Here is a 19,619-nt window from a genome sequence, read left to right as displayed (position 1 = left end):
TGTTAGAGTGGTGCGTGTCGTGCCAGCCTGGATAGGAGGAGAAGCGAGGTGAAAAAACTCTTTGTAAGTTATGGGAACACTATGAGACAGACGCAGGCGCTCATAAATTATACGGCTCATTTGCATATTCTTGGCATAAGACATTATGCAAATACTGGCCAATTTGCATAATGAATTCCTCTTGTTGCCTCAATTGCCCAGTTGCTGCTTTTTATTTAATAATAATAAAAAAAGTGTGAAACAATAATAACAGCATGTTTGAGACCTATGAATCACTTTGGCACTGCTTCCCTGAAACATCAGATTTAGAAAAGACTCAACTTTGATCATACAGCTAAGTAATTATCAACGATAAATTGTGTCCAGTATATAAGACGAAAGAAATAGAGGCAATTTAATTAACGTAAAAATCATATGAAGTCACACAGCACCCGAAGCATCCATAAACTTCTCGCTTAATTATTCTATTCTTATTCAACACTTAAAGCAAGCCACTGCATTGCTAATTAAGAGCAGCGAACATACCCTCCTCGAAAGGGAGGGTCATTTTTATTAAATAATTAAGCTATTTCTATCTCCCGCCTTTGAATCTCATCTGCGCCGTACCAAACGACTAGAATAAAAGGCAACGAAAGAGAAAGCAGCTGTGTCCAAGATAATTATTTAATCAAATATGCGCTGCTGATGAAAACGCTAATCACAAACAAGAATTAAAAGATCATTAGTGCTAGTTTACCCAGTGCTTTATCAAAAATGTCGGAATACATAGTCGTTTGGCTGTTACGCTTCTTATTCGTGTCCGACAAAAATAACAGCAAAACAGACGGTAGGAGGCAGGATAAATGATCGGGAAGCAATTAAAGAAAATTACAAACCGAGCAAGCGAGAGAGGAAAGAGAGAAGTGTGTAGTGTGAGCGAAAAGGCAAGAAGACAGAATTGAGGAAAATATAGCAAAGAAAGAAAAACCAAAGGGTGGTACGGGGCATAGGCGGCTCTCTGATTGTTTATAAAATGTTAGGACAACACAGTCCTGTAGGATCAAACTGTTTAATGTCAACTTCAATCAGCTACAGGCTGATAAACTGGGATTGAGATTCTTCACTGTGCACTGTGACACAAATAGCCACAGCTCGCCCTGGTTTTGTTGCACTACATTAGGGTTGCTATTTGTTGGTCGAAGCTCTATCACCATTCAGTACCAGGGCAGAGGAAAGGCAAAGCAGCACTGATGCCTGGCACGTGGGTTACACGGCGGGGCACAAAACCTGCATTCGAAATTCGGCTTCTAGAATCAATTAACTCAAATGTTAATTAATGTCTAGCCACAGAAGAAAAGAGGGCGAGGGAAGCTGGGTGTACTGGGCATGTGGAAGAAAGGCTAGGGAGAGGAGGAGGGTGAGTAAGAGAGGGACTGAGATAGAAAGGGGATGGGCAAATAAGGGAAACAAGGAGCGAATGCGGTTGATGGCAGAGAGAAGTTGGCACAGTGCCATCCATTCAGTGGTAGCACCAAGGCGGACTTCTGTTCGCTCTCTAGGGTAGGTAGTTAGATGTAGCCAGGGAGACGGAGGATGCTGCTGTCATTTTGGTAGCATCATAAGGTTTTAGTCCCTCTTTTTTCAAGTTTTTTAAAATTCTTGTTCTTTTTATTTATTTATTTTATTTTTAATAATGGCTTGTTTAGTCAATATTAAAAGTTGGAGTGAAGATAAGGGCCTTGAGACGCACATTCGTCATTAGTTAGGACTATCCAAGGAGGACCTTGTGAACATCTGATGAAGATCTGAAGATGCAAGTTGAAAGAACTCCGGGAGCTATCAATAAGATGGATTAGGTGTTGCAGCATGGCACATTGATGAGAATACAAGGGTGGATATCAGGTACTTCGAAATACAGCAAAAAGTCTGCAGATCACAGACTACGTAAGACAGGAAGTCCATTCGAGACGATTGGTGCCAGGTGCACAAGCGTGGGAAACGGTGGCTGCGACACATGGGATTAATTAAGAAGACGTAAAATCGAAAGCAAAAACAATAGGAACTCAAGGATGTTTTGTTGTTCTAGTGATAAAGGGGGGTGTGGCGGTGGCACAAGAAAAAGCTCCTCCCTTACGCTCCTTCTTGCTCTCTCCCTCTAACCATCTGAGGCACCGCTCTCTATGCCAGCCAGCCAGCCAGCCATCTGGGCAGGAGATGCTATGCCAACTCATTCATTTAACAGTAAAGGATATATCTTTTGAAGATGGCAAACCAACCTCGCAGCTGGCATTTAAAGACTTGGGTAAAAGTCACGTGTTTGGAGGATTGCCAAGGAGTAATATGGCACTTACGGGTCTCAAGTGGTGTGCCAGCGGGAACGTAATGGCATCTGGCACGAAATCCAGCGAAGGACGAAGGAAATATACCACGATAAAGCCAAGTCGACACAAACGGATACCCTTCACATACCGGCTGCCAAAAACAATAGCGAACAGAACAAACAGAGAAATTATGGTATCAGATACGACTAATTGGAGTAAAATTTACTGCGTTAATTAGAAACACATTCAATCAAAGGAACGACTTCTCAGGGGATCAAAGAAAAGAAAAACACAACCATGATGAAGCCAGACGAAAGTACAGAACTGTTCAAGTCTTGAAGTGAGGAGAGTGCCTCTTTTTGTGCCAACTCCCTTCGCTCTATACGCAATGTTTTCTCCATTGTAAACTACCATTTCTTATTGCACTGGTTGGCAGCCACAATGAAAGAGTACTACTACTGCAACAGACAGTACCAATCTGCCAATCGCTCGCAAGAGGAGGAGGGGGTAAAGAGTAGACCTAAGGGGCTATGCCTGAAGCTCAATAGCAGCTGTTTACAATGTCACAGACACAAAAGAGAGACAAAAAATGCAAACACGAGGATGCATACTAATGAACTGCCAAAACAAATTATAATCAGCAGCCAGACAGCAATTAATCTTTTTCTCTTTGTTTTCAACTTGTGGTTATCAAAAGTAATAACACGTTCTGTGCCCCACTGAATATTTTACTACTTCTAAGAGAAAAAAAAAATCTGCATAAAAAGATCAGAATTTCTTCATGTGTAGCAAGTCAATCAATAGCAGAGAGCAATGCCGTCATTCTAGCGATTCATCTACATTCCCAACAATTGTAACAGACTTTAATTCCTATAGGCTCGATATACGTGGCAGCCTGAGAGCCAAGCGAGAGAGTTGGCATGGAAATGACTGGAAGTTATTGGAATGGGCACAGAAAGCATGGGAACAAGGAGACAAGCCGAGTTCAAGAAACACCGAAGGGGAGGTGCTGGCCTGGCTGCAGCCACACTGGGGGTAGTGAGGCCGTGGGAACTCATTACATCTTCCACACCCACACTCCACAGCTCCACGACTTTTTTTTGCCCCCTTCTTGCCCACCACCCAAAAGAAATGAACAAACTCCACCCTTTGAGGATATACCCTCCCGCACTAAACTATCATAAACAGATGCAACGCAGACTTACCAACTGGTTTGAATCACAGTTTGGGGGACTCTCTGGGTTGGAAGGAACGTTTCTGTTGCTCCAGCGCAGTCTGCTGGCATCGGGCACAGAGCCAAGGATGGGCATCGCTGCGAAGACAACGGAGGATTTCGTTAAGTTCGTTTTCGCGATTAATATGCACAATTGGAATTAAAACAGTAATTAGCAACGCATGGATATTCATTCACTGGCACCAACAATTATTGTTAATTGTTTCCCTGGGATTTATTTGGAAGACGGGCATGGTTGTGCAATATGAATAATTAAGGAACTCATCCAAAGGAAGGGATTATAACATCTTTGTGCTTGCTACCCAATACTGGCACTACCAAGATGTCTGAATCTTGTAGTACCACCACTGAGGAAGGACTGCTTGAAAGATGGCATCTTTTTGGGCATCGCAAACGCAACAATCATGATCGCAAGAAATGCGATTAGCAATTTATTTCATAATTGGTGGCGTATTTCCTCTCCATTCATCACATGGAGACACATGGATCTTCTAATCTTTCGGCGCTAATGAACTTTGGATAATCACCCCTTTATTTAATTCCATGGGGGATGTTAATTGTGCAGTGTCTTCATCACACAAATGGATTACAAAAAAAAAAAAAAAAAAAAAAGGGCTTGCACGAGAGAGCAGAATGGAATTGGGGGTGGAGTGTGTGTGTGTGTGTGTGTGTGTACACATGTGTGTGAGAGAGAGAGAGGGTAAGCAAGAACGGAGATATTTTTCTTCCTTCGTTATATGCCAGTAGTCAAATAATGCCACAGTACTCACAAACAAGCTGAGAAAAGCTCCAACATTGCCAGTGATGTTTAAGTGCTCCCTCTTGGAAAAACCTGGTCTCTTTGCTCTCTGCATGCTCTCTAGAGCACCAACTCTCACATATGAAGACATCTGCCTTCCCTGGTTCTGGATCTTACAAAGCTGGAGTGAGAAGAAACCCTCCTGGAATCTAATTTCAATCAAACTGGATGCTATGCGTGTTATTCAAATGATTAGTGCATTAGCGGCATTAATCTTTGTAAGAGTGGTGTTGGTGCCCTGTCGAAGCGGAATGCAGAAGAGACAACAGACACTGTGGCAGGCACTTGCTAATGTCTTCTGTGCTTAATCATTCTACAGCAGAATGGTTTTATGCATGTTTCATTTGCATATCATTAAACCGCTAAGGCATACGGGCAAATGGCAGCATCGAGTGAGAGAGTGGAAACAGAAAAGCATAAAATATAAAGAGGGGGGGGAAAAAGCAACTCATTATGCGATAACAATCTTCAAAGCTGCGCGCTTCGTTTCTGGCAACCTGTCAATTCGTTTAATTCAACATTAATTAAAAAAAAAAAAAAGGTCAGTGCGCTCAGCCTTTTTAGCGAGGATTAATTGAGCACCTTGCAATCCGTGCGAGAAGCCATCGCAGATAGACTGAATGTCTGTTCATGTAGAACTTAACGGATGTTTGTGGATTTTTGAATGGAACAGAAATTAGATTTTTAATTGCGATCTCAGACTTGTGATCAGCAAAGGCGGGGACTGAAAGAAGCAATTTGCTGTGATTTAATGTGATCTTGTGCAAGAGCTTAAAAGTGTTATATGAGTGAGAGCAGGTGAACGCAGGTGTGATTTGGACACAGTCTAAGTGACAGGGTCAGGACTAAAACATTGTCATACTTGAAGAGAATAATTGAGACTAATCCTGTTGCATGTTTTTTTTCCCCATGATTCCCTAACATAACAAAACTTCAGGTTACATCTCACATAAACATATCTAAAATATTCACACAACTAAACTTGACACTGGTTATTCCTTTGGAATCAGGCCTAATATATGTGTATTAATTTGTGAGAACTGAGCCCCCACCACCACCACCCCATTCTCCAAATCCAGTGAATTTCAATATTTTATAGTCACACAGGACACAGGTAGAGAAAAGTAATTAAATGTGAACCACAATCATTCCACTATCAAGATTAAATAATAGCAAGCAAAAGCAAAAACCTTTTAAATCATAAAGACCCATAAAGAAGATTCGGAATATGCGACCTTTTTGAAAACAAAGCAAGTAACAAAATTTAAAGTTCAGGTTATTTTTTAATCAAATAGCTTTTAAATAACAAAATAATATCCCAGTGAGTTACAAAATTAACAGCTTGGAAAAACAATCCAGCGACAGTCAAAATGTGACTGCACAGATACCTGCATATGCAACTGCGGATCATCCCCTTTTCCATTTTGTACATCCTTGTTTAATTCTTCCCCTACGTAAGGCAAATCCCCCCCCAAGCCAGAATATTCAAATGAACTGAGCTTCACGCCTCACACAATTAGCCATGTTTAGTAATTTGAGACATGAGTGCCGCAGGGACGAGGGGGAGGGGCGGCACAGATGAGGAAGCAGGTTGGCAGGGGAAGCCCAGTGAAGTGGGCGGGTATAAGCCTGGCGCTTTGTAACCATGGCACATGCAGATGTCGCTATAGTTCTTCCAAAAGCTTCTACCAACCGAGTGGGAACGAGGAATTTATTTGGCATCACATACCTCCACCATGCGTTTCTAATGAGTGAAAACTGGTGGAGTGTGGGAATCAGGCTGGCAGCCAGGGCCAGAGGTACTGATATGGGTGAGACCAAGCTTAGGGGAGATCCCACCCAGTATGAGAGAATGTGGATGCAAATAACGAAGCGGGAGAGGTTAAGCAATACCAGCGAGGTGTCAGTGTATTTCCAAGCCTGTCATAAGACCTAGACATTATGCAGGGAGCTGATATTAATATGCATGCAGGCCCTCTTTATTATGCAGCTCAGCATGCAGTAATATTGCTAGGCTGTTCGTGCCATGCCTTAGTTACTCTCTTAGAATGTTATCTCTCACTGAACAAACACAGCCCTCATTTCTTCTCCCTCCTATTAAAATGTTTAATTACAGATCATATCCATCGAAGCCAATTTGAAAAAGAAACAGAATCTCAAATGACGAGGCCCATCACTGAGAGGAAGCAAGATGACAACACTAAATTGTCAGTAAGATGATACAGTCTGTATATTATAAATGTAATTTCACGGCTTCCTTTAGCATCCAGAATTCATTTATTTGATAGCGGAAGTAGCAGATGTAGTTAGTTATTATTTCTTTAAAAATACTAACTTTTATACAGCGTATAAGAAATATAATGTCACATATATATATATATGTCACATCCTTTCAATCAAAAAATTATTGAAACAAACTACACAGCATATACTACATCCGTACATTTTTACTTGATAAATGTTTCCCAAAATTTCACATGCAATTACTGTGCTAAAATTCAGCATAACTGAAGGTGGTCAAAATATAAAAATCTATCAAACACAACTGCATCTGAATGTAAGAGACTGGAGCTAATCACCCTTCATTTCCTTGAATACAACAAAAACGTGTCACTAAGTTTTCCACAAAATATACACATTGCAAAGTTTTGGACTAGGCTATATAACAGGAAACCTACCTGTTATCCATCTTTCATTTATAAGGCAGCTACATATATAACTCAGTGGGTCAGTGTAACCTCACCTAAGAATTTGCATAGCCATTATTCTTACCTTTATGAATCACATAGACATGTAGTCAGTAAGAATGAACCACCTAGATGTCTGAATTGGACCAGCCAAGCTTAGAAATAGCATCTCTTTAACCACTGTCTTGTCTGCAGTCTGCAGATTAATTGGGTCCTGGTAATTCTATCAGATTATTATTAATACGCTGTCATGGAGGCAATCGTGGTGACCCCCTGGATCTAGCGGGTTCTTTATAAAGTGGTGTGAAGGTCAACTGTCAATCAGCATGCACAATATGATAATCAGTCAAGTCAGAACGAGCATGCCATTAACACCAGCAGTAATGGCTGACGAAAGAACTGTCATAACAGCAAGCCTCCGGGGACGAACACTTATAGATTGGCTGGGAAAGAGGGAATGAGGAATCTCAGTCACAGAAAGAATGTTGCATTTGTGAAATCCTGTATTTGAGACAACAGATGTGGCTGTAGCATTACCAACACCTTTAACTAGCTAAAACACATACTAGATACTAGTTCATATCTAGTATCCTTTTTAAGTGTTTACCAATATAACAATTTTATGTGAAAGGCCAACTCTTCTTCCTTCAAACTGAAGTAAAATTACTTTGCACTTGACAGACATGTCCTGTGTAAAGAAGACTGGGAACTCACTGTACTAACTGAGCAGTGCTTAAACCATACTATGGCTGTCAGAGATATAAAGATGTACCATCTGAGTGTGACTATTCTGCTCGGTCTACTGAGAAGCTGCCCGTTTCAGAGAGGGCAGACTTCACTGCCCATGAGAAATCCACTGGATACTAAAAAGAGTAGGCCATCCTATGGGATACAGTCACTAAATGCCCTTCATGAGTCCTGCATGCTCCATGAGATTCAGAGTGTGTGTGTGTGTGTGTGTGTGTGTGTGTGTGTGTGTGTGTGTGTGTGTGTGTGTGTGTGTGTGTGTGTGTGTGTGATTGTTAGTAAGTGTACAATTTACTGTCTGTGCAACAGAAAGAGACGAAAGATATTAGAGACCAGGCATAGTCCCTGTACAGGTCAGAGTTTAACAAAGAAGAAAGAGAAAGAAGTAAGTGAGAAGGGAAGACGAGACAGAGAGAAAAAGACTGTGAGCTGGAGTTGAAGTGAATGCATGAGATGAGACAGTGTGAAAGAAATGGTTTGTCTGTGCTATGTCCCACAGGGCCTGAACTGGGCGGTTGGCAAGGGAGCCATTACATGCATGTCTCTGACAGCTCACTCTCTCATTACGCTAGCAGACAGTTAACACCACCATCCTTACACCCCAGCTTTGTAATGTAGTCCATATCATCGCCCAAATACACTTTAATAGTTTTAGTGCCTACTTTGATACACTGTACATTAAGAGCTACTTATAAAGAACGATACTTTAAATTTGAGCTCTAAAGAACCACTTAAAGCCTGGACCATACTTAAGTATTGCCTTGGCATAAAATACTAGAGTAGCCATGGGCGTTTTCTAACAGATAAACTAAGTTATCATCACTCTTGGTTCCCACAACATAAATTAAATGATCTGAAGAAAGAAAATAAACCATGTTTATCAGAATGTACACATCTTTCCAAATTAATTACAATTAATGACAAAACGAGAATTATAGAGCTCTACTTCAGTCAAAATGCACTACTGTATTTAATACTGCTAATTATTCAGAAGGTTTGTCAATATCTAAACAGAGGAGTCAGATATATTGTCAGATGTATGCGACTCCACATATTTGTTGAACATAACGTGTAGGGCTATATAGAAAACATGTCATCACAGACAGCTGCATGAAAGATTTCACAGGACTCTGTACTCCTGTGAAAAACTAAGTACACCCCTATTTCTTCAATAGTAAATAATAGGCCAGGTGCTGCAAATCAAATGCACCTGATTATTTAATCATCAGCAAATGTGAGCACCTCCAAAAAAGCAGAAGTTTTCTATTACAAAATGTTCCCTGGAGTGGACGTCGCAGCAAACTCATCCCAAGGTCAGAGAGAAATCGAAAAAAACAAGCACAATGTGTTAGACTATAAAGGCCCAAGGTAGCATGTTACTTGTTAAGGTTCATGAATGTTAAAGTTCATGACTGTACAATTAGATCAAGATTGAAGAAGGATGGCTTGTTTGGGAGAGTTTCCACAAGAAAGCTTCTTCTATCCAGAAAGAACAGCACAGCTTAGGTTTAATGTGCATCTGAAGAAATCACAAGACTTCTGGAACATAACATGATTGTATAGATGTGTGGCCATAGTGCAAAGCAGCACATTTGGTGAAAAACAAACAGAGCGTATTAGTTAAAAACAACGCTCACAGGACCTGGGCACCTTGCAGACACTGAGTCAACAAGAAATTTCTCTGCACTCCAAAGTACTCTACAGTCAAATGTAACGCCATCTGTCCACCAGAAACTTGGTCATGCAACAGGGTCATAAGTGCATCGGCAAATCTATTTCATTAGATTTCATTCTAGTCAATGGATAGAGAAAAAAAAAAGAATCAGTGGTTTGGCCCTGTTAAATTCCAGACTTGATTTCAACCTAGCTGAAATACTGTTTTGTCATCTTAAGAGAGCGGTGTATAATTATGCCAGCAAATATCACTGACCTGAAACAATTTTGTAAAGAAGAACTGGGCAACATTTCTCTAGAATTATGTGAGAGATTGATAAAGTCATACAGAAAAATATTGCTTCATGTTTTGGTGCTATAGGTTGTACAAGCTACTGAATCACCAGGTGTACTTTGTTTTCTATGAGTCCTGTGAAAACCTTTTTCACAGGACTGTAGGTTGTTCAGAAGAATCGCTTTTTATAATTTAATTTTTTACAATATTTTGTAGTACATCAACTATAACAGCATCAAACAGTGTTTCACACCAAGTTAAAAAATAATAAACAAATAATAACAACCATGTCAGACAGAGTCTGCAAAGAGCAGGGGCCAGAGATATAAAAAGAACAACAAATTACATCTGCTTGTTACATGTCACATAACAACCGTTTCAGGGTCAAAATGTTCTTTAAGAACTCAGAAATAAACAGTGTCACACCACTGAGAGTTAAAAGCGTGTAAATTCTTTCAACTTTAATAGTGTAATTAGTGTAACTGTTATCCCAGGTGGTACAATCAAGATTTACCATTTACTAGGTTCAAGAAGTTAGAGCTAAGAAATAAATCTGTTTAGTTCTAGTTCATTTCTTAAAGAGGACTCTCCATGTTGTGGCAAAGGTATTCTTACTGAAACAAAAACTTGCAGCTATAGCTTTGGTTGCAAACAAAGTTCCAAACTACGTGTATCAACAAGGATAGTAAACTTGGGTTAGTTCAAATTTAATAATGAGCTTCCACCCCCAGGGTAGATAAAAAGACTGCTCTGGATTTAAGTATTAGGTTAAGGGTTAAATTGATAAAAATATGCATGCTGTGTGTCAGTCAAGTGTGGCCAATCAAGGGAAAACATACAGCAGGACATAAATACTGAAAATAATAAATATACATAAGGTGACTTTCATAATAATGATTCTGAATTTTGACAATGACAACAGCCAAATACTGCAGCTTACTTTTGCCTTAAAACTGCCTTTTTTATTCCCAGATTACAATTATTTGTTCTGGGCCTAAAGCAGCTGTATCTCCCTTCCTCCACCTCTTTTACTCAAGTTTTCTTGTATCAATTTATCTGTCAGCAGTAAAATATACTGATTCTGGTTAAATTTGTTCCTCTGACTCCATCCATTCTGATAACACATCAGAATAAGGCTATGTCTAGAAAGCAGATCTTCCTAAACTCAGCACGTTGGATAGACATCCATAGTTTTGCTAGAACGAGATGTTCCCTTTTCGGCACGCCATACTCCTCTAATAATACTGAAGTCCAGCTAAAACACTATGAGCCTGTGACACTGAGAACCCTTAGAAATTACATGTTATTCACAATTTACTGTACTGTCTAGAGACAACCTGTCTGGTTGAAATCTCCCCTGTCCCTCCTACTCAAAATGAGCTGAGCCTGTGAATGTGATGAGAAAAAGGCAAAAAAGCACTTATAAGAATAGAGCTAGGCAAGCACACATGAACATGACCTCTGCTGGCAGTGGAAAAATCTGCTGCCTCCACACTTTATGGCTAAAGGGCAATGACAGATTTAATTGGACTGAAAAAGACATTTCTTCAAGACTTTTTGGCAAATCTTAGTGCTAAGGTTATGAGAACAGCTCAAAGTAGGACCCATTTTTTTCCTGAGCAAGACCATATAAATCTGCAGCTGCATTAGTACAGTAGTACATTAGTCAATTTACTAATATCAGTAAAGAAGAGTATTTTTGAATAGAGCTGTTTGATATTCAACCTAATGCTTTTAAAACAGACAAGTAAATGTAGAGTATATATGTGTATGGCTCTCCAGTAAATTATTGATTAGGATTAGGTCAACATTTACACAATCTTGCTGTTTAGAAGTTGACACGAGCAGTGGAAGGTTAATTGTCTCTTGTAAGTCATATTAAAAAATATTTAAAGTATACATTGTTCATGCAACTCACTAAACCTGAGCAGAGGACTATAGCACAAAGCCTGTTCCTCACATACATTAGAGGCAAGCTTATATAAAGGTTGCAAAGGAAAGAAGGAGGGAATGGAAATACTGTAGATCAGGGCCTTGTTTGAAAGCAACTGACACAAGAGGCTTATAATAGGGACCTTGAGGTCCATTTTCATTCTTATTCCCACAAGCCAATGACATTAACCAATGTTTTCAGTACAAATCTGTAGAATTGCTTCAGTTAGGGCCAGAACAAAAAGAGAAAATATGCCTTTCAAAGCTAACAGTCTTTTATGCCTTTTACTTCTCATAACCTTCCATAGATTTGCTTACTTGTGTCTAAGCTCTGGGAGGAAGTTTCAATCAATTGATCAAAACGGAATTTTCTTTTCCATATAATTCACAATTTGGTCAATAACATGGTAGAATATTGGTCAACCTCCACAGGAACTCAACAGCTGGACCTCATCTTATCCAAAGCCTTTTAGTAATATTTTTACTTTACAATAAGAAAGATGTGCAAAATCAGACCAAAACAAGGAGTACTATGAACCCGGTTGGGGCAGCATGGTGGAACAGTGGTTAGCACTGTTGTGTCGCAGCGAGAAGTTCCTGATTCGAATCCACCATCTTTCTGTGTGAAGTTCGCATTTTCCCCTCAATGTTTGTGTGGGTTCTGTAGGTACTCTGCCTCCCACAGTCCAAAACAGCTAGAGCCAACTCTCTTGCTTTTCCTTGAAGATCTATGTCACCCTTCTGATAGAAAAGTAATTGTACTGGATATCACAAAGACTTTGTTCCATAGAACAAATTCTTACTAAAACAAATTGGACTCTGTGCGCAATACACGTGTGAAAACAGTTCCAAAGGGAAAGTAATGAACTTCTTTTCAAAAGATACTAGGCCCAATTAATGGATCATTGTTGGTCTTTCCAGTACAATTTCCCAATTCTTTAGATAGCTTCAGAAATTAAGTGAGTGAGGTTATTTGTCACCTCCAAAGCTCTCTTTGCTCTGGACTTCTTGTAAGGTGATCATAGTGTTCTTCTAAGCGCTCAGTATAAGAAATTGATTTTATCCTTTTCATAAAAAATGCCTTTCAACCTTGCCTTAATCTATGCCTTGACACATTGCTAGCATAAAGACATAAAGTAAGCACCTTGGACTTTTTTTTGAATGCAGTATGAACCTGAAACCCAATCTATGCTCGTGCTGACTTGACCAACCCTGAAAACTATACACAATTAGTTCAGTAAATAAAGAAGATTCACCTCACTGCAAATGTCATAGCCAAGGTCCTGAATGGGTTATAAATAAGAGACTTCTATCCTTTATTTTGGCAGCACTATACATTACAGCTCATTAATAACTGACTATAGTAGTATATAATGACTATAGTAAACTAATATTTTAATGAGAGTTAACAGTTTATACCATGTAATTAATAAAGTAATAACTAGCTGCAAAAACATAAAAGCTTGGTATCTTCTTTGTTTTGAGTTACGGCCAAAAATATGTGACAGTGACTTTCACATGTTAGGCAGTTAATAGACAGCTCAAATATATCAATTTCCACTCTAGCTACACATGTACAAAGAGAATCAGTTAAAATAATTAAAAATAAAACAGTTTATTTAGAACACAGTTTAAATCAACAACAGCACGGTTTGTTAAAACCACATACAAACCATTATGAAACGGTACATTACATCATTCACTTTGAGGCGCCATTGCAAATATTAAAGCTAAATAAGAGCCTTTGATACAAGCCTACAAGGCCCAGGATTAAATTGGATTTTCCCAGCGGTTTCACAATTTGAAACATCCATCATTTATTATTAAAGATGGAAATCAAGGGAAGAAAAGGAAGTATTGCCTTTGGCAGCACGAGGAAGCCCTGTGCTAAACACCACCCAACTTCTCCACAGCCTTACCCTTTCACACACAAATAACTGTGGGTCCACATCATTACCATGCTGGCATACACCTGCTGTGCACCAAGACTGCAAACCATTTAAACAGCTTCTCAGTCAGTGCATTCAACAGATATCCTGCTGCCAACCACATGGGTGACACAAACACAAGAGGATTCTTGATGCCAAGCAACAATGCAGTCTTAAATTCCCGGATAAAGTAAATTTGGTTGCTTTGAACCAGAAGGCGACCACTAGTATATTTTTATACTAATAAACATGCAGCATCTCCATCAACAATATGTGACATGATACATTTTAGTCATTCTGACAGAGCCTTGGCTAGTTTTAAGGCGATGTCTTACTGGTAAATCTTTTCCAAAGCAGTGATGGTATTAAGCTGCTATTAAGCTCCTTTATGCACCTTGACTTTGCGCCAATCTTTATATTTAACCCAAGTCAGGTTGGATGTGAGCTAGACACACTTGTGCCAAATGTTGGGGTGTTTAATAGATGCTTTTTTTTTTTTACTACAATATGACCTCTGCCTGTTTTTCCTTTTTTAACTAAAGGGTGGTTAACTGATGGTATAAGTGGTGCGACGTAGTAGCTGTGTTTAATGTTTAAATGTTGCAAGTTTGCCATTTAGCAATGGTCAGTAAAAGCACATAGGTGTGTTTTAATGTGCGGTGGCATCCAGATATGAGTATTATACACAAGTTGCAGAGGCAAAATGAACAGCTGTACAACTGCAGTTAAAAATGTTAAACCTTTAGCTCTTCCTTCTCAAAGGATTTCAAACTTTCTCAGTATTGAGAACTTTTTCACATCTGGTGAAGTAGCCCTTTACAAACTCATGACTGTATTTTTGAGAGGCTACTAAAATAAGCTGCTTGTTTTAATGTTAAACATTAATGTTTATTCTATACATTTCTACATGATGTTCTTTTATCCTGCTGTCTGAAACTGAATCTGTATTATCGTTGTTTCCCAGAAAGCTGGCAGTTCAAAGAACAAGGGTAACTTGTTTATTTGAAAATATAATGTCAGTATTTCGTATCCCCAAAGACCTTTAACCCCACATTACCTAACACTTTTTTCCCCTCTATATTGTGTCATTATTTCATGCATTTAGAGTTGTATCACACATTACTGGAAGTAAAAGCAAATCCAACAGGTACTCAGTGGCACTGAAATTTCGCTAATTCCATGCAAACTCCATGCATCAACAAGTTCAGCAAGTTTACTTGACCAACTACACAAGTGGTCATAAAGTTTGGCTTCTCTGCACATTTGATGAATACCAAAAGCCATCATTGTTGCTGTATAGTTGTAGGGTCTTTCTGCACCATTTCTATAACAAAACTGCCTCTTTTGAAGGAAAATTAATTTTAAAAAAATATCTGAGCTTCAGGTTTACTTAATAAGTTAAAAAATAAAGATGATTTATATGGCAATAGATGCTGAGACAGCGATATGTACACATGCATGATGGATATATAATGTCAGGCAGAACACGGGTTGGGGTCATAAAGCTTCGAATGGCCCCCACAGAAACACAGGCTGGTAGTGCACCTCTCAAAGACACCCTGGAAATCCGTCTTAATAAAAGCTCCTCAGTGTCCTTTTGTGATCCTGCAGTGTATTATCAATACACTGCAGTTAAGTGTTGCAATTAGACCAGCCTTTTTCATGCAAATCAATTTGACAGCACAACAATCAGTTAGTTATGCTAGCCCCTGCTCTCTCATTCTCAACTCTCTCCTTCACTCCCTTGGCCTCTCCCTCCCTTCCACCTCATTTTCTCAGGCATTTGCAGAGGTTGCCACATTTGCATTATTTATCATAAAAGGATAGAATATGCATAACTCAAGGCAAGAGTGTGGTTATTAGTACCGTATAACAAATGTTCAATACAAATTGCAGCCATTTGCCTCACTCTTGCTGAAATGCATTCCCAAAAATGTAACAGGATAATACTGCATTTTAGCTAATCAACCATGGGGCATGTTGAACATTCAAAGCCAAGTAAACAGGTCTACGTTCTGCAGTGTTCACGGGCTACATATTGCATTCCCACCTCCTCTGTGTGTGGAGACCTGATAGTAATTTACCAAAATCATGCCACTTGACAGTTGCCACTAGTCTCTAGCCTTGACAGGATTTTAGCCTGAAACAAAATTCAAATAAACACACACAACTAAATTGCATGACTAATCATCACAAATATGTGTGTCTGAGACCTCTTGAGCAGCAGCTTCCACATACAACCATTATGATTCATGTGCTTTTGGAACGATGGTCACTGAGAATATTAATAGATACCATTTACTCATAGGAGGAGTCCCATCAAAGTCCTGCGTGGAGTTGTCCTGGTATGATCAATGGATGTGCTTTTATTACCATTGAGGAATCATTTACAAGGCAAATACGAAAACAAGTTTTGAATTATGATTACTTAATCAAACACTGAATCTGGAGTTTGAGTTATGTACAAGCTTTAAATCTGTGTTTGTGACAGCTTGCAGATTTTATTCTTTGTGTAGCGGTGTTCATAGTAGGATAAAAGTCTATATGAGCGTATCTGTTCCACATACCCAATATACTGAGCGTGTGTATGTGTGTGTGTGTTCACAAGGTCTTTTAGTCTCATTAACATGCCAGCCTACTATAAAAAAATGATCTAAATTCATCTCTTCATCAAAGTTCTTAGTTAAGTACAGAGGCAAGATGGTGAGACAGTCTGGTAAAATCAGAAGGAAATAACTGCATGTGATCTTTTTTCTAAGGGTCAAATAAATTAAATCTGACAGAAAAAATATCGAGGGAGAATTTAAAAGAGATTTAAAAAAATGGAGCTGTGGGCGAGAGATGAGAAAGAGAGCATGCGTCTGTGTGTGACAGAGAGAGAGAGAGAGCGAGAGAGAGAGAGAAACTCAGGAACTGCAGGATGGTCTGTATGCCTTTAAACTGAAGTCTCAATCTTACGTAGTTTTGTTCCTTAAAAGGAAATCAGAGGACTTAGCTGAGCCATTGCCTTCAAAGTCATGAATAAACATTGAACTGCCTTTCTGTGCATACATCATACATCACAAGATGACACTACCTAATGGAGGAGGAATCCTTGCCCTCCAACACATGAATAGGCAGTGAAATTACCCACATGCCGCAGCCGCATGGTTCTAAAATGGACCGCTAAGGGAGAGAAAGGAAGGGGCTAATGGGAAGAAAGGAGGACTAGTGAGAAAAGAATCTCTCAGTAAAGTGGATCCCTGTAATAACCACTTTCTCTCTGCTCTGATAGACCCATGTTAAATGCAGGGGGGAAAAGTCATATATACTGCAATAATCATTCATAATTACAATGAAAATTGACTCTTTCTGTTAGTCTCCAAGGGCAGTTTCTTAATTCTTGGAAACTACTTGCCACTTGTGAGACCCTTCCTATCATTTCTAAAAGTGTCGATTTTAATAGCATATTAAGTGGAGGTTTCTATTTAAGAGCAGACTATTAACAAAGTTACAGTGAGGCTTTTATGCTATTACTTATTATGCATATATATCTGAAGCCAAAAATCTTTATGTTCTTTACAAACCATAGACTGTATGTGAAGGATGGAAATAGTGCACAGGTCAGAAAAGTTAAAGCTGCATTCTTTCTACTGGCCAGCAAGGAACAAATTCTCTAGTTATACATAGAGTTTATTTGTAAAAGAGATAAACATGGTTGTGTTGTTTAAACAATGCTTAATTGGTAATAAGAAGCTTAAAGTGTGCTACCGTTACACCACCAGCAGCATCTTTAACCATTGATACAGAGCAGGATGGATCTATGCTTTTATGTTTTTTTAACCTAATTCTGACCCCACCATCCAAATGTTGCAGCATACCTTCTGCATACCTTGGTTGCAACAAGTAGTTACCTCAGTTACTGCCCACTTATCTACTTGAAGCACTCTGGCAGTTCTCCTCATATCTTTGGCATCAACAAGGGATTTTTGATGCTAACTGTATAATTTCTTTTTCAGATAACTCTATAAACTCTAGAGATGGTTGTTTGGGAAAACCCCAGTAGCTCAGCATTTTCTGAAAAATGCACATCTGGCACCAACAACCACACCACAATCAAATACTCCTAAATCATCTTTCCTCTCCATTCTAATTGGTTTAAAGTTTAGCTGGTCCTCTTGACCACATCTACATGTCTAAATGCACAGACCGGCTGCCAAGTGACTGGCCAATTAGAGGTTTGCATTAATAAGGAGTTGAACAGATATACCTAATAAATGTGTCCAGCAAGTGTATATATTAGATATTGCATATTAAGTCCGCATATGTATGAGGGCCAAAAGCTCAGGCTTCACACTCTAATGCTTATTTTCTGACAGTTAATTCTACCCTTGGATTTGTTATGATGTCATAGGGTGGGAGCATCCTTAATGTGGTCAAGAATACATATTCCAATGAGGTAATTAGCCTCACCCACCTACTGTTTAAACCTTCTGTTTGCAAGGGACAGCCAATCAGAGAAAAGTTGGCTTAAAGTGAGAGTGGCAAAATCCAAAAATCAAAATAGGGACCTAAAATTAAGCAAAATAGTCCCCCTTTTTGTATGTGAAATATGTTTATTAGTATATATTTACCGGTGTGGCTTGGTGCAAAAAGTGAAACTGCTGTGAGACAATAGACCAGCTGCAGAAAATGTCATCCACTAGCTTATAATGGAGGCCAATTGATAAGACCTGGTGCCAAACCCAGAGTGTAAGGTGCAAGTCAAAGTGCTACATCTGGTGAAGAGGGCAATGGCAGACTGCACCAGGGAATAAATCAGAAACAATTGTTCTGCAAATCTATTTTAGTACTTCAATCTGCTTTAAAACTATTACATTATTTTACTCCTTATGAACCAACAACAACAGTCAGAAAAACAGAAAATATTGCTAAACTTATAACAAAAGACCACACAGGCAAATGTCTAGTTAAATCTTGCGTTGATCAATGAATAATTTGTGATAAGGGTATGAAGAAAAGACTCCTCAGCTTGAACTCCTGTATGTCCTCCATTTCCTATCTGCAAGCGTGGGTGCATCAACCACAGAGACCCTAAGGCAACTATGCACAAGACATTTCCACAGAGGATCACTTGGAGAATATCCATCAGGCTGAGATACTAATTAGTGTGAGTCCATGTATGCATGTGAGTGCATGACTGTGCATGCGCATGTTGGAGCAGAGAGATGTACACCTAGCCAGGAGTGAGAGCAATGTTGTGCAGCCAAGTGCAGTAATTTCTTTGATCATTTTTAATGGCCATTCTTTCATGTGAGGCTGCTGCTCACACACAGCTCACTGCAGGTGTCATCTCATTCCTTCAGTTGTGGGATTAGTATGCAGCAGGCAATAAAAAGCCAGGCCATTACACTGTGCAGCACACATACATAATCTCAACACAGTGGGATCATTACCTTTTCAAAGGATTATATCAGCTCACAGTCTACAGAGAGAAACAAAGAAAGCGACAGAAGCTGAGCAGAAGAGGAAAAGGAACCAAAACGAGACATAAAAAAGAAGCAGCAAAAGAGGCAGACGCAGTTACAGAATGCTCTATCAGTCAGCAATGCAATTAATGGAGGATGGACAGGAAGGTAGAGAATGATGGTTCAGTCTTCTATTTAGGGTTTGCTAGCTGAATTCAGACAGAGTTCCCTCTTATATTCTGAAATGAAGTCAAATATTCTCACCTCAACCATTCTACGGTATTCAGCAGACAAATTATTATTTGCAATGTACCATATCCTGTGCCAACTTTGTTTTCTTATTTCACATACTGTATGCTTACACTGTGCCAAAAAACACCAGAGAGGTTCTGACTGTAAAGATTCTTCGGCAGTCCATCACAAGGAAAACAATCCAACCAGGTCTGTGTAGCAAGTACGATCAGACCAATGCACTGCCAATATCCTTGCCATATAGTCCCACACATAATCAATCGAATACACCCAACACCAATAACTCATGGGGAGTATTTACCCATTCAGGTCAAAGAACCACCCTACCCTCATCCCTACTGTGCC

The 19,619-nt window shown here is 39.3% G+C and overlaps 1 protein-coding gene across 9 annotated transcripts in view; it reads right to left on the bottom strand.

Moving 5' to 3' along the window:
- LOC101476772 (uncharacterized) overlaps window positions 1–19,619 on the bottom strand; it is a 144,401-nt gene that overhangs the window by 112,743 nt on the left and 12,039 nt on the right. For all 9 annotated transcript variants that reach the window (XM_076882880.1, XM_076882886.1, XM_076882888.1 and 6 more), the window contains exon 3: window positions 3,506–3,612. Coding sequence is in view for 4 of the 9 variants with exons in the window: in XM_076882886.1 (XP_076739001.1) it covers window positions 3,506–3,612 (107 nt within the window). In the remaining 5 variants the exon portion in view is untranslated. The remainder of the gene's footprint in view (window positions 1–3,505; window positions 3,613–19,619) is intronic.

The sequence above is a fragment of the Maylandia zebra genome, linkage group LG1, assembly GCF_041146795.1.
Source record: "Maylandia zebra isolate NMK-2024a linkage group LG1, Mzebra_GT3a, whole genome shotgun sequence".
NCBI lineage: Eukaryota > Metazoa > Chordata > Actinopteri > Cichliformes > Cichlidae > Maylandia > Maylandia zebra.
The sequence above is the reverse complement of the archived record's forward strand: the minus strand, read 5'-3'. Positions and strand labels throughout refer to the sequence as shown.